The sequence below is a fragment of the Dermacentor silvarum genome, chromosome 1 (assembly GCF_013339745.2).
Source record: "Dermacentor silvarum isolate Dsil-2018 chromosome 1, BIME_Dsil_1.4, whole genome shotgun sequence".
Taxonomy (NCBI): Eukaryota; Metazoa; Arthropoda; class Arachnida; order Ixodida; family Ixodidae; genus Dermacentor; species Dermacentor silvarum.
In genome coordinates, this window is record NC_051154.1 from 97,606,667 (window position 1) to 97,623,317 (window position 16,651).

At 44.0% G+C, this 16,651-nt stretch overlaps 1 protein-coding gene across 3 annotated transcripts in view; it reads left to right on the forward strand.

Moving 5' to 3' along the window:
* LOC119433248 (genetic suppressor element 1) overlaps positions 1-16,651 on the forward strand; it is a 174,613-nt gene that overhangs the window by 108,666 nt on the left and 49,296 nt on the right. For 2 of the 3 annotated variants that reach the window (XM_049671327.1, XM_049671336.1), the window contains 3 exons: positions 2,808-3,014; positions 3,113-3,384; positions 6,088-6,129. In XM_049671327.1, coding sequence (XP_049527284.1) covers positions 2,808-3,014; positions 3,113-3,384; positions 6,088-6,129 — 521 coding nt within the window. The remainder of the gene's footprint in view (positions 1-2,807; positions 3,015-3,112; positions 3,385-6,087; positions 6,130-16,651) is intronic. The other variant, XM_037700395.2, reaches the window with a different exon arrangement.

Consider the following 16,651-nt stretch of genomic DNA (forward strand, 5'->3'; position numbering starts at 1 on the left):
ACGCATGCACCCGCAGTCTCCTATCGCAGTACGAGCACCGATACACCTAAAAAGTGTACTGGCAGGCCTTCAGAGTTATTTCGGAGGTGCTTGTGGGGGCAGTAAAAGGCATGCATTCTTTTTTTCGGGCTGCCCGATTTTTCAGGCGTTTTAGCAGTCCCTAGGGAGTCTGAAAAATCGAACATTGATTGTAATAGCAAACGAACCATCGGGGATATCTAGGCTTTTGCTATATTTTACGCATGTTTGAAAAAAGTATGAATGGTTGATGTCACAGAAAACGGCAGTTAAAGAGTAAAGAAACACGACTACAACAGCGCTATGACCAATAACTAAACCTTCGTCTACATTCCATTTTGCAGCTATGTTGTTGGGAACATAGGAGCAGCTCTCTGGAACATTCGTGCTTGGCTCACTCAACAACCCTTGAATCATCGGCGCATGAAGAGGAAATTTTTAATTTCCTTTGCCATACTTGCACCGTGAACAGAGAGCAAACAGTTCATGACCCCACTAATTCACCATTGAACTAGCTTAACAGCCTAAAACTATTACATGTGCGACAAAGAATCATCTTTGAGTTCAAGTAAATGCAGGAAAACCCATGTGCACCACCAAATTAAAGCAATCAGTGTAAGTTGGCAACATTTCTAAAACAACCGAGCAATGCGCAGTTAATTTTTGCAATCAGACTGACAAGCAGCTTCGTTCGTGTCGTCTACTTGTCGCCTGCTATGTGACCCCCCTTTGGTCGCGTAAGAGCTGCTTCTCAATCTCAAGCTGGCTGTTGAATATGAAATTTCGATGCCACATGGTGTGCTGTATTTGTGCTAGCAGCCTGGTGAAGTGCAGGAGAGGAGAAGCTCTAGCGGAGGCCTGTTGTGGAGAGGGTGAGCAGCTGAGGCAGAGAGCACGGCGACATGTGGCCCACATTGAGGGCGAGTGGGTTCGCAGCATTGTTGAGGGAACTGAACAAACACATCGGCGAGTTCCAGAGTCGACTTTCTTGTATATCTTGCTCTGTGGTAAAGAGTTCCATTTGACTATAGATAAAATTGGAGGCAAATTTTTATAGCGTTAGCACGGGGAAATGTTAGTTATGTTTTATGAACGGGATCTGCACGGGTTGGGATGTGAAGAACGAGAAGAACATAAGCTCGAGCTAACGGAATGTTTTTATGATAAATACTATCGTAGAACAACAAATGGATAAATTTCCTATAAATTAATAGCGAGAGTATAAAGACGAGATGAATCATGCAGCTTTATTTTGAGTGAAAAAGAGAGATAATTGTATTGGGGGGGGGGGGGGGGATATGGGTGCCAAATTACGGTTGCATATTCTAAAGAGGGCGTGGTAAAAGAACTGTATGAGCAATGTCTGGTAGCTTCGTTCGCAAGGTGTAAGTGCTGTTTGAGATAACCAAGTTTTTTTATATACTTTTGTGGTAATGTGTTGAATATGGGTGTTCCAACTTGAAATTGAAGGTAAAGAGAATACCTTGGTTCTTTATTGAAGATGCTGAATCAACAGTACTAATACTGCATATTTTATACTGGTTAGTGGTAGAACGAGTAGCATAAGTGAATTTTACGTCTTTAGTATTTTCTTTGTTAAATTTTCATTATACACAACACAGTTATCTGAACAGATCTGTACTTGTGAAGTAACATTAGTTGCGATATCATTGATGTAAATTAATAGTAGCGGTGCGAGTATGGACCATTGAGGAACTCCCAAAGTGATCTGAATACAGTTTGAAAAGCAGTTGTTTAAATTGATTACTTGAAATCTGTTATGAGCTCCTCAATTCATCGCGTTCTGTTATAGTCGAACATTAGGTTATTAAATTATGAAGGGACTGAAGGTTGCACACCTCTAAATTTTTATCCTGTTGATTGTCACTACACTACTTTTTATGCAAGTGCTTGGCCTTTGTGCAAGTCGGACTGAAGTCGAAAGTGAACTTTATAATAAAGTCAGTTGCAGTATGACATCAAAAATGGTTTGTACACCTCCTTGAAATCCTTGAAACCTCATGAATTCGGTGAAAGATATTCAAGGGCCCTTAGAACTCCTTGAAAGTAAATGTGCTCCTTGAATTTCTTGAAAACAGGGGTTCGGGCCGACTTTTGAACATTCAATGTAACAAACTCCGCATAGAGGCTAGAATCCTGGATATCTTATTTTGAGAGTGTCGCTGAATGATTGCAATGTGGCATGTCCACAGCCACCAACGACAGCCTTGTTCAAATCACTGTGTCTAATGTGGAGCTAGACAAAGTCAGATCAAGCAATCAAGCCATGACACTATTTTGTTGTTTTGCTAGTGGTTCATACTGCAGCCATCATGGCTTCATTTTTGAGCCCTTGGCTGTATCTAGAAATGCCTGGCAGAAAGCTTCAGTCATTTGGCATTAACACGACGAATATATTTGGCTGTTGTCGGACACTACTAACCATCATACCAGAAGGCAATGGAGATCATTGCAATGGGAAAGTCAACTTAGAAAAGCAACCTGAAGAGCTTGAAACATGTGTCCAACTCAGCAGTGCAGCTAAGAAGGAGACTCATTGTTTTTCACTGTATTTGTACGAATAAAATTTCCTATCCACTCCTTGAATTTGGGCCTTCGGCAACCATAAAACACTTGAATAGTCCTTGAATTTGAAATCAAATGTTCTGTACGATCTCTTCTCAAGGTGCACACAAAGGAATTCAGTGCACATGAATAGGTCAGCTCATCAGGAGCCTCTATGACGGTTGCCATTCAGAAACACACATTTTGTCTATTGACAATCTTAGGAGTGGTGCCAGTGGCGCTGGACACAAGGGTGCTTCAGGAAATGGTGAAGAATGCCCCCGGGGCTTCCAGCCGTACCGCGGTTCGGCCGAGGAGCTACGGCATCCTACCCTGGGTACACTGCATCCCATGTCACCCTTTGATGCTGGCGCCTACCCGTACCACCCAACGCCATTCCTTCCACCACACCTTGCACATCCAGCTTACAGGTGAGCTAGTGCCTAAGCAAAGAACTTGGAGGTCATCACTAGTTTCTGCTGTAACACTGACATGGTAACTGTGGTATCATTTGGCTATCTGCGAACAGGTTGGAAGACCCACTATATCAGTACAATCTGTTGCGGCCTGGACCACCCATGGTGTCAGCCCCGGCCATCCCTCCCTTCTATCGGTATCCTATGCAACATCAAGCACCTCCACAGCAGCCCCCAGCCCAGCAACAGCAGCCACAGCAGCGGCAGCAGCAGCCTACGCCGCCATCTCTACCTCCACGAACGGATGAGTCCAAGGAGGAACAGTCGCGACTTTTGCTTCTTTCATCGGCAAAGAGAGCATCCGAGTCCTCATCGCCATCCCTTGGTTAGTGTTTTTCCTTCTGCTGTTTGCCTGATATATTTAAAGTATTCTGTCCTCTATTATGTTTGTGCTGTAGAATCTGAATGAAATGGTCATTGTTGACATGCATCTTCGGATGATGCAAATTTAAATACCCTATTTGTTCTATTATAAGGCAGTCATGATTATAAGGCTAGTGTGTAGTTGGAGGACCCGAGAAAAAGAACCTAGGTATGCAGACTAATGTAAGGTGATATAGATTAGCTGACGGATTACTGAGTCTCGGCGGGGTTTCCGGAAATATCGAATAATTGGGAGCCTCCGGAATAATGGGTGCGCGGACTATGTACAAATTTTGCCTTGAGGTGCGACTTCACGGCATCACGAATGTCAACCTTTTCTTATGGCTTCACGGCAGAGCACACCACTCTGCCGTGAAGCCATACCAAAAGGCGAAATTTGCGCTACCATGAAGGCACACCTCAAGTCGAAATTCGTATATAATCCGCACTCTGCCTTTATTGTTAAATTTTTTAAATTCTCTGTGCAGGTTATACGCTCAAAAATATTGTACTGCCTCACCTGCCAGGGCTTATTAGTGGCTACAATTTGCACTGCCATCTAAAATCTGAGTTGCCAGAAATGTGGTGTTGCCGCTGCCATATTGAAATAGTAACTGAATCTATCAGCCTTGCATATCAGGCAGGGAGTGACTTCAAGGCTAAGGATCCTGGGAAAAAACCTCACCTTATATTTGAATAAATACAGTAGTTTTGTAGGAAGCTGAGGTTCTGTGGCTTCCCACGTATATGACGGCAGTGCTGACCAATAATTGAGCGTTCTGTGGTGTGCACGTTAGCCGATCTTATTTCTCGCTTGAATGTTTCTCCCTCCTAGGTATGAGTCACACGTGCTAGCTTATGGCACCAGAACTAGCCTTGATTGTTCTCTCGGTGACTGCCCTGTGGGACTTCTCCTTACTTCTTAGTTCTGAATGGCTAATACTTTCACACCATAGTCAGACTCTTAATGAGCCTCCTATGTGTTGTGCACGGGGCCTCTGGTTCCGTAACTTCTCATGCTCGGTGAAGTTCTACCTCATCAGCGTAGCTCAGCAGCCACGTGTAGTCAGTTGGTTTTGGGAAGGCCTTGGCCTGTAATACCTGTGTCACACGGGAACATTTGGAAGGCCTTCCAGTCGATGGCCTTCGAAACGCCACAACTCTATCGACTCAAAGGAGTTGTCGCGCTGCTACACGGCACATTTGAAAGGCCGTTGAGTGGCTCAGGTGTTTCTCGCAAAATTGTGTGGCGCTGCGGATCTTTATTTTCGTTTTCATGTCACCAAAAGTTAAACAACATTAAAACCACTTAAAAGCACTATAATTTCTTTTATGTTTGTTTATACGGCGAAATGGCAGCGATATGACGGCATCCGGCAGCACATGGAGTAGAGGGAGAGTGTGCTAGATAACATGGAGAAAAGAATGAACACAAGCACGTCGCTGTTGTCGAGAGTATGTGCAGTTTTCACATATCAAGTGGCAAAAATACTTTATTGAATAATTAATAACACTCATATATAGTATTTTTAGAGCATTTTGGTTCGATCTGTTCTTTCTTACCCTGAGTACGAGCACACTGTGAACGAGAGGGCATGTTCGCGCTGTTTCCGCTTCTGTAGCTCAAAGGCCATCAAGATTTCGATAGAGTTGTGGAGTGCTCCGTTGACTCGATAGACTATTGACTCGACGGCCTTTGAAACCGCTCGTTTAGCAGCTCGAACTTGACCTTTGAGTCAACTGACTATCGGTTGGAAGGCCTTCGAAACGCCCGTGTGACACGGGTATAAGACGTGATCATTGCGCTTCAGGGCATGCTATCATTTTCCGAATAAATCTGTTTTCATTGGGCTCTAAGTTTGGCATTCTCTGTTCCAGGAAACCTAAGCCAGGATAATGTAACACTTCTATTGCGATTCTTTTCTTTCCGTGCTTTGTCTGTGGTCTGAGTAGCTCCCCTCCCCGCCTGCGAATCACGGCGATCGGTCGATCAAAAATAGTGGATGATGTGAAAAGAATAGAATCAAGCGAAAAGAATTTCTTCATTATATCAGTTCTATTTTTGTGTCCCTTGTACACTGTCCAATGCAGATGAGCATTGCGTCCTACTAACTTTACTAAAAGGGTGTGCCTTGTAGTTTCCCCATCTCCACCCATTTCAGATGGGTCTTGAACGACATCTTTTTGCAAAAATTATAGAGGAGAGAAACTTGCAAACAAGCATGTTGGATTGCACCTACTTTGGCTCCCTTTTGTTGAGAGCAGCATCATCTCAGCCAGGATTTCGAACTCCATGACATTTGCCACCGAAGCATTATCTACCCTTGGCTTGATGTTTTAAGTGTCTGGATATTACATTCTCTGCCATAGGCAGAATTCATCTTAAGTAACCTTGCTGTGAGCAAGGGCACTGCCATAAGAGAGCAAGCACATAGCACTTGCCCTTCCTCTTATAATCCCACGAGGGATTGACAGTATGTGAAATAAAATAAAAACTAATATGATCATCATTACGCAGTGAGCAATATGGCCGCTACGGTAGCGGTTCGTAGGGCTCATCGCGCTGCTCGCTCGCAGGTTTTGGGCGTTTTGTTACCGCTTTCGGGGCGGTATTAGTGTGTGCTGTACTCTAACATGACTACAGATATTTTTATTATGTCGCCAGGTGACCGAGAGGGCTCAACTGGCAATAAAATACTTCAAACAAGTAAGCTTACATTGCTTATTGTCAATGGTGAATGAAGCAGTACATGCTCACAATTTTCGTACAGCTCAGGTGGACTTAATGTTGTCCGTCACTGAGTTTACAACATACAGCATCGCAGATAGCCATCTATTTGATGGCATCCAAAGCTGAAATCGAGCAAAGTTTTCTCATTGTGTTCGGCGTGCCGCTAAAGCAGGGAGAACGAAGCTTCAGACAACAATACTTATGCTGGGCTCCCTCGTACTTGTATTGTGTACAGTGCTGCGTGACGTGCTTCATGCTATACGTATATTGCCTACGTTCGACGATTTCAGCTAGAGAAAAAAAAAAAAAACACATTAAAAAATTGCTCGGCAAAGATGTTCTGGTCAGCAAGATAAGCTCGAGCTGCAATGTCCCATTGTTTTTATAACACCTTGGTGAGAGGCACAAAGTGGGGGGGGGGGGGGGGACGTTATGCTAAATTTTACACCACATGTTGTCTGCTGTTGATATTAATGCTGAACATGTAGTGTTCAGGTGCGGCAGTAAAGGCTTTGACACAAGTGGAGTACTCGTAGGGAAACCAAGGAACATTATGGAGACAACAGTGCTTACAAAGACTTCTGCAAATATTGTGTAAATAAACAAGGACACTAATTAAACATATTGTACAATATAAGCAAGCCCAATTAATGCTCACAGATCCTTGTAAAATGCAATTTGCGGTTTCATGTTGAAAAAGAATCTCGGTACAGTTAAACCTGGGTATAACAAAATTGACAAATTCCCGAAAAACTTCATTATAAAGAGGATTTCGTTATGTGCATGTTCGGCACGAAGTTCGAAAAAGAAACGCTTACCGTATGTACTATCGCTCCAGATTTACTCCCAATACACTAAAGTTGAGATGAACAAAAAAGTCCCAGTTTCGCCCGAAAGGCGAAGCATCGATTGCGACAGCAAATTAGCAGACAGCTATACGAAGTAAGGATAATACAGTCAAACCTCGTTAATACGTACCCGCTTAATGCGTAATTGCGGTTTAAACGTAGTCGCGAAGATTCCTCCACCCAGGCCCCATTGAACCCCATCTATTGGCTGACCGCTTAAGCAGTAGTCGCTCATTGCCCACCAAACGGTTAGTGCGTACTATTTTTCTTGTTCTACACGCACAGGCACAAAATCTCATGTGTGCATACGTTCGATTCTCGAGTTGCGACGTCCAGACGACAGTCGCCAGCGATAGTGAACTTACAACATGGCCACCATGACGTATTTCCTGCTCGTACAGCTGTTGCCGATTTCCGCGCACAGAAGCATGGCCTTCGAGATAAGTTCCCGGTAACTTGGAGAAGCTGCCGGTAGGGGATGCGAATTCGCTGTCGCCGTCGGAGTAGTAACCGCGCAGAAGCACATTTTATTGCGAAGCGCATTTGTGCCATCACCGTGGACGTTGCTTTGAGGTTCCGTGTAAAGTCCAAACATGGCAACATTGGCACCGCGTGCCGTACGCTGTGTGTGCGAGTGAAAGCTTGCGGGGGTCAGCCGACTCAATCTCTCGCGCGCGAGGGAGAGGGGGGGGGGGGGGCGGAAGCGCGCTTCCGTGCTAGGCACGGCGGGGGAAGCGCGAAAGGGAGGCGTTTACTTCGGCGGCGGCCGCTGTATCTTGAAGGCGATCTGCGATGTGGAAAAAATGTGCGCCCGCGCGGGCTTATCTGCAAAGCGAACTGCAGACAAGGTCAAGCGTTTCTTCGTCGAAGCACTCATCCTTGGAATGGCACACCAGGTACTGGATGCGTGGACGCGTGTCGTTTCGCACAAGCGCGAGGCGTCGGAAACGAAGAGCGAGCGACACGATGGCATCGTAGCGTCGTATAGTGTCACCTAACGTTAGGTTAGTGAAGTGAAGCGCAGAGACTTGCGCAATAACCAAAAAGTGGCGTTGCCAGCGCGTTGAAAAAAAAATGTTTTCTTTTTTCCTTCGGCAACATCAACAGGAAAAGGAGAGTGCCGGCTTGGCGGGCTAGGCCAGCGGCAGCAAGCGGCGGGATCAGGTTTGAATGACGGGAGGGGGTAAGGTCACGCCCGCGGTGGCAAGATCGCCGGGTCGAGGAATGCAGGCCCGCCTCGTGCACGCTTGCACAAGCGCACACGTGCGCTCGCTCTCACCTCGCAGTCGCCGTGAATTCAAGTGCGCTTCGCATTCCGTCGCGGCGGAGAAGGTGCTTGCGGTTGCTGCCCGCGCAAAAATGACAAAATTTAGGGCGAAATCTCTAGGTTGTCGGCGGGGGAAATTCGTTATTTCGAGGGGGTCTCCCGCTGCCACTTTGTTACTTAGAGGTCTCAAATACATGTGCCTCTAGGGAGTAACGGCGGGGAATGGAAAAACTTCGTTATGTCCAGGAATTCGTTATAAGCAGGTTGGACTGTATATGTATTCAAACAAGGCAAAGAAAGAGGTTGCAAGGAGATGAACATTTCAATTGAGTAACAGAGGGGAGCAAGGGAAGCCTCAGCCTGGAGCCGTTTCAACACGCAAAAATATTTGTGAGGGCCGGGACTAAGACAAGTTCCCACACTGAGGCTTCCCTTGTTCGTCCACTGTTGATTCGCTGAATGTTTAGCCAAACTTATTCTGTGAGTATATTTCAAAATCCTTTTGGAAGCACACTGTGCTCAGGTTTGTCATCTGCTGTTTGAAGAGAAATAAAAATTGTTTTTAGTGATTTCTCAAGTTTGTGAAGTGTGAAATAGGCCGGTTGTGTGAGCTTGCCTTTTCTAGCTATCTCTTATGGGGCAAGGTTAGCCTAGTTATTGATTTCATGCAAACTGTACATGAGCCTTTTGTAGTTAACAAATGTAAAATAAAGTGTGTATCCAGATCTAATTCTAATCCTAGCACTTTCCCATGTTAACGTTCCCTTAGATTTCGTCATGTCATATAAATATCTCAGTGTACACATTACAAATAACTTAAATTGGACCATTAATATAGAGTATGTCATTAACAATGCTAATCACATGCTCGGGTACTTACAGCGAAACTTTTCCAAAGCACCATCTACTTAAAACTACAGCTTTACAGACTCTAATACGCTCGAAACTTGAATATGCATTTGCAATATGGGATCCCAGTCACGTTAATTTTATTACTTCACTTGAACTAGTACATAATAACTCTACTCGTTTCATTCTAATTATAACCGTACCGTGAATATAACCTCAATGAAAACTAACGTAGCACTTATTCCACTAGCTACCGCCCGTCTTTTGCTATTTCATTATATTGTCCACCACACTTCACGACGAGTTCATACTGCGGCCTCAGTACATTGCAAACCGTGTCGATCATCGCAGTAAGGTAGGAATTGGTTCATGTAACACGAAGTCCTTCTGTAACACAAAGTACATCTCGGGAATGAAACCACAGATAAACTTTTTTTTGCAAACATTAGCTAACATTGTATAATCAGGAGAATCATCACGTTACCAGAACTCACTGCACTTGTTTGTTTTACTATACTAATTTGTAGCCACTCCCCTCTTTTATGCCATGTGGCCCTGAGGGTGCTTTAAATTAAATAATAAAATGAAGAGTGACTGCCAGAGTTTCAGTCAACATGAAGTATCATTTCCTTAAAATTGCATTGAGTGCTTTTGATCGTTTTAAAATTCTTTGCATTTTCATGCAACAAATTATCGTTGTGATGGAGCACGTGATACTTGGTGATACTTGGCCCGTCAAGCTGATTTGCAAAGAGCAGATGACAGAGTTTGTGCATTAGTAAACAGGAGCTTGCTACATTGTTTCTGTTCTGGTCGTCATGGCTATAATGACTGGAAAAGAAACAAGTTGGGACTCATCATGTTATATCTCTGACATAAAACGCCCTTAAAAGCAAGTAAGCTTGTATATCAAATTTTGCATTCCTGCTCGGTATGATACAAAACTGTAGACTAGAAGAAAGGGAACCGAGGGGCCCGATTTTTATTATAATATCACAAGAAGCCAACAAACAATGACACCGAGGACAACATTGGGGAAATTACTTGTACTTACTAATTGAATTAAAGAAATGCTAAATTAATGGAAATGAAAACGGATGAAAAAACAACTGTCCGCACCTGCGGACAGTTGTTTTTTCATCTGTTTTCATTTCCATTAATTTATAATTTCTTTAATTCAATTAGTAAGTACAAGTATTTCCCCAATGTTGTCCTCGGTGTCATTGTTTGTTGGCTTCTTATGATAAAACTGTAGACTGCTGCTTTCCTCATAGGGCTCACACCTCCTTATCTGGTGAACTTGCAAACATTTCATGGTGAGGCACGTAGTTAAATAGGACCTGTTGTCATTATGGTGACAGTTGAGTGCCTTGGAGGCTGGAGTTGAAAAAAAAAAGAGCCTCAGTTACTGTGGGTGAGTTTGTGATCCATGTATGACAAAGAACAATGCACAAAACGCTCCATGACAGAAAAGCACACACACACACAACACTGTTTTGAGTGGGCATTTCTTTCAGTGGTGTCCTTGTGTGGGCTGTGCTTAGTCAAGCCGCGATTAGATGACAATTGTTTCTGCCAGATACTAGTAATAAACACAGTCATTTTATTATGTATCAACTTTAAATAATCTAACTGTATCACTGGAAGTACATTTGGCACTAATGTGCAGTGAATTTATCGCGGTGTATCATTTATGCAGAAAGTCAAAACAGTTTATTATTGACGCTGTATTCCATGTTAAAAATTTCAGCAACTTGGCAAAATAGCAAGAGCGTGGGCAGCTTATTGCAGATTATTGGTCTGCAAGCTGCCCACGCTACCTGGACAACCCCGTTTGAATTGCTTTGGAAAAACAATAACTTAATAATTATTAATATTTCCCACTTTTAAGAAATGACTACAGGAATCTGTTTTATCCGCCTTGCATGGAAAGAAATTCAAAGTTGAAAATACGAAGCACTGCTATTTTTTTTTTTTTTTTTTACTGACCGGCGCACATGCCCAGGGGCTGCAAGGTTAATCCGCTTTCCTGGGTAGTCTTCAAGCAGACTGTGCTCGGTTCCAACGATGAATTTTCGCGCTGGCTAGCACTTTTTTTTTTTTTTTCAAGCAACACGTCGTTACACGGCCAGACACGGCAGATCACTAACGGCGGTAGCCGTGCATGCAGCCGTTATGCCAGTGAAACGCCGCAGCTGATAAAGTTCACCGTATTTAAACACATTCGCTTGGTGGCAGCTATCGAATGTTGGACGCATAAACTAGCTGAGATATTATTGATATCTAATTAAAACGAACTTGCGTGATGCTGCTCAAAAGAAACGACCACCCGTTCGCAAATATTACCGCCATACAATTTGAATCGATAAATGGCACGGACTGCAATCGGTACCAGTGGGCTGCTGCTTATCACACGTCAGTGAGGCCTCTAAACCTTTATTCAAGTAACAAAGCACGGACTTTAATAACAGAAGTTCAATAAAAAGAATATACTGCTTATTTTGCAAAAAATGACACCTTAACTATGTTTGTCGGTTATTATATGTACATTTATAGACCAGATATGGATGGATGGATGCTATGAGCGTCCCCTTTGAAACGGGGTGGTGGATTGCGCCACCAAGCTCTAGTTAATATTTTGCCTAATGTCCTGCCTTTATTTTGGGAAACACACAAATACAAAGAATTCCATGCATCAACCTTTTTGAACCATTACTGGGAACTCTGTTCCTGTACGTCTCCGTTGTTTTTGGTCTCCCTACTTTTCTGCCACCAAACCTCCAACCGCCTCTTACTAATTTCTACAGCTGACATGTTTACTTTGGCCGTGCTATCCCTGAACCCAAGGACTTCAAGGAGGTCAGAGGAGCCTAGACTTGCAGCTAGGTAGATTTCTTCACATTCCAATAAAACATGTTCCGCCGTTTCTCTAGCTTTACCACAGCAAGCACATGCGGCTTCGTCCTTGGTGTACTTCGCTTTATAACTGCGCGTTCTAAGGCATCCTGATCTCACTTAGAAAAGTAGGGAGCTTCCCTTTGAGTTTTCATAAATTGTTTCTTTCCTGATTTCCTTTTTTCCTTTGAGGTAGTTAGTCATAGCAGGTTTCTTTTCCATTGCCGCCACTCATAACCTTGTCTCAGCCTCTCTCACTTTGCGTTTGACGTTATTTGTTGCTGTGTTGCTGGCCATACCGGTCACATATTTGCTGGTAAGCCTCCTAGTTCTTTTGCTCCACTGTGAGTCACTGTTTTGCCTGTACAGATACCTGAAAACTCTTGCACCCCATCTACTTTCTTCCATTTTTCTCAGTCGTTCTTCGAAATCAATTTTACTCTGACCCTCCCTTGCTTCAAAATTTGTCCAGCCCATATCAGCCTGCACAGCTTCATTAGTAGTCTTCCCAAGGGCGCCCAATGCGAGGCGTCCCACTGACCTTTGGTTTCCATCGAGTCCTGATTGTACCCCTGACTTCAAGCAAACAACTGCATTTCCAAATGTAAACCTTGGAACCATTGAAGCATTGAACATTGAACCATTGGCGGCCTGCAAATAGAAGAAGTTGAAACAAGTCAAGGGACAGGGGATGGGAAGAGAAAAAAGAAGAAGTGTGATATAGAACAAAATGGAGTCTGTGTTGCGCAGCTACAAAGTGCAGTTTTATTACATATTTTTGGCGCAGTCGACAGGAAGAAATCCTATGGCGGCCTACAAATAGAAGAAGTTGAAACAAGACAAGGGGCAGGGGATGGGAAGAGAAAAAAGAAGTGTGATATAGAACAAAATGGAGTCTGTGTTGCGCAGCTAATAAGTGCAGTTTTATTACATATTTTGGCGCAGTCGGCTTTATACGATCCATGATGTGGGTAACCTTCTTCGTTCAGCCAGACAAAGACAGCCTCGTCTTCATGAAGTCCGCGCTCCCTGGAGACCCGCCAGTCTATCTTCCCGTCGACGTGACGACAGCTGAGCTCGTATCTGTCGTTCTGCAGAAGGCATCTATGTCTTTGGAAGAACTCTTAGAAAAAGGGTCCGTGAAGATAAATCTTCAAGTCTCCCTTTTCAACCGCCTTGTGCTATCGCAAGTACAGAAGTCAGCTGCATCGGAGGCAACTTACCATTCAGATCTATCCGTTGTGCTTCAGTACTCTTGTCATGGCTCTCAGTCTCAAGGAAAGCGTTCCTACAGAGGTTGTGCAACCTGAACCGTTCGATGGTTTGTCGGGAAATCCAGAAGCTTGGATTGCATTCTTTGAATACGCCTGTCAACAAAACGGCTGGGACACAGATGAAAGAAGAGTGAAGCATATGCTCCCTTTTCTAAATGGTATAGCAAGAAAATGGTACGAGCTGCGTATCACGGGAGATCATTGTGGTGCATGGAGCACATGGAAGGAGAGGTTCATCTCGTCTTTTCGTGGCAGCCCGCTTGAGCGATGGGATCAAGCGATATTTTATCGCTACAGGTCTGGAGCTGTGCTTGAGTATTTCTTCAAAAAACATCTACTACTTCAACTTGCAGAGCCGGAACTTCAGCTGAAGTCTGTTATAACGCTGATAATACATGGCCTACCTCGGGAATTGCAACGACAAGTTCAAGCTGCAGCACCAAAAACTATGGAGGCTTTGCTGGAGTTACTTCAAGAGATCGCCTGCCATTGGACGGAGAGGACGACAAAGCCTTATCGGGGAGTTCAAGGGGCAGAAGCATCGAGGAACAGAGAGTTTCCTGAATGCTTACCAAAGCCTTCGCAACAAGGAAGTCACCAAACGTCGTTGCTTACCGCAGAAAAGGAATCATTGCCCGAGGAACGCATTTTCCCCAGCCAGAAAAAAAACGAATAAATGAGGGTTATCAGTCTGACCCTATGACAAAAAACGAAACTGTTAGTTCAATTTCTACGAGTCTGTTACACGTCGAACTTGAAGTTAATGGACAACGTATAAGAGCACTTATAGACAGCGCAGCTTCTTTCTCCATTCTTAGGAAAAGCAACGCTAACCCACAAGAGGTGTTCCGAGGAAGGTCGGTTCTTGTGCGTGGGTATGATGGAAGCAAGAGAGAGTATTGTGAATGGGCACGCCTGAAATTAAAGTACCAATCTAAAGAGGCAGAGGTGGTCGCATTAGTTTCAGATTCTGTGGAGTACGACTTCCTCCTATCTCGTCCGGACATGTTGTTGAGACTGAATGTTTATTGGGACGATACGGTGTCTGTTGATCAAGAGGCTGACCAAACAAAGTCTGAACAAAAAGAATACCACCTACGGATGCTGAAGAAAGACAGTGTAATACCTCAACTCTACCCCGAACTGGTCTGCTTGGGAGGATATCCACCGGCGACAACCAAGTTTGAAGTTCCATTTCACCTGTCCGACAAAACAGTTGTAAGAAAAAAACCATACAACTTGACGAGAGAAAAGAAGGCGTGGCTAAAAGAAGAACTTCAAAAGATGTTAGATGCCAATGTAATTCGCCCATCGGTGTCTCCCTTTGCTTCACCTATCACCATGGCGCTCTTTGGCCATCCCTGGCCCTTGCGCCAAAAAACACTATACATCATCATCATCATCATCACCTATCACCATTGCTCCAAAAGAAGACGGCAGCTGGCGGCTATGTACGGATTACAGAGCAGTAAATAACCAAATCCTGTTGATTCCTTTTCCAATGCCGAGGATAGACGACATCATCGATGAAACCGGAGGCTGTACCTGCTTTTCTCGGATAGACCTGTGTAAGGGCTTCTGGCAGGTGCCACTACAAGAAGACACCAAGCCATACACCGCATTTACGACTTCATTTGGCCTATACGAATACAATCGCCTTCCGTTTGGATGGAAAAACTCACCTAGTTGGTTTCAAAAGATGATGAACACAGTTTTGAATCCCTATATTGGACTCTTCTGCAATGTTTACGTAGACGACATTATCATATGCCCTAAAAGTGAAACGTTGCATGAAGAACACCTGGCTCATATCCTGGCAGCGTTATCTGATGCTAAGCTAAAAGTTAATTTCAAGAAAAGCGAGTTCTTCAAAACTAAGGTGACATTTCTTGGTAGAGTTTTGGACGGAACAACGAAGAACACGAAAGAAGAATCGGTAGCTCGCATCGAAAAACTAGCAAAGCCGTACGATGTGTATTCACTTCGTGTGTTTCTAGGCTTGGCAGGCCATTTCAGAGCGTTCATTCAAGATTATGCTCTAAAAAGTCGCTGCCTGACAAGATTGACGCAGAAGGATGTCCCCTTTTATTGGACAGAAGAATGCGATGACGCTTACCGAGAACTGGTCCGAATCATTTCTTCTGATCCTATCTTGTGCTTACCAGACTTTGCGCTGCCCTTCAAATTGAACACCGATGCATTGCACTATGGAACGGGAGCTGTCTTATATCAGAGAGACTCATCACGACCACCAAACCAACAGCTCCGTGTAGTTGGATACTACAGCTACACATTCAACAAAACTGAATTGAACTATACCACAACAGAAAAAGAAGCTCTCGCCATTTTAAACGCCGTCCGCTACTTCCGTTCATATTTGGAAGGCGCAAAGTTCAAGCTATACACAGATCACGAAGCACTAATGTACATATTGAAGATGGCCGAAGTGAAGGGAAAGATAGCCCGTTGGGTGGGTGAACTTCAGCAGTTTGATTTTGAAGTAGCTCATCGCCCGGGAGCTTCTATGAAGGATGCAGATGCAATGTCGCGATTAGCCATTATGCTTCCCGACAGTCATGAAGAGGCAAATGTTGCAAAGATATGGGAAGGAACCGAGGTTTTGCAATGCACTAAAAATGGACAAGTTGCAGTTCCTACATCATTGGTTCCAAAAATATTGGAACTGTATCATGATAGCCCCAAATCAGGAGGCCATGATGGCTTTTGGAGAACCTACATGAAATTGACAAAAAGGTTCTCATGGCCTCGTATGAAGCAAGAAACAAAAGAATATGTACTATCATGTCATACATGCCAGATTAACAAAGTAAAATTTAAGCAACCAACGCAAAAAATGGTTATGCCACAATATTCTACAACACCATTTGAGGTTATTCATCTAGACTTCGCAGAACTACGAAAAAAGTCTGAAGGAGTTAAGAAGACACAAGCCTTCCTGTTGTGTATCGATGAGTGCACCAGGATGATTGCAGCAAGACCTGGTAAAGAAGATGCCAACAGCGTACTTTCTTTTTTGAACCGGAAAATGTTTGACAACACATATGTAATTGTCTCCGACAATGGACCTGCCTTCCGAATCCGTCGGCTACAGGAATGGGCTGAAAAACGTAACATTCAGTTACGGTTCACTGCACCCTATCATCCCGCCGCAAATGGGCTAGCTGAAAGGGCTATCAGAGACATCAAACAATACATTAGCATGTATCCTTCATTCCCTGGTGGTTGGAAATGCTCTCTGGAAGCGGCAGTAGCTCACCACAACCGCTCGTATACAACCGGCCTGGGATGCACTCCTCTATTCGCTGCAACTGGGAAACCACCTTATCTGCCTGCGGATTTCAGCC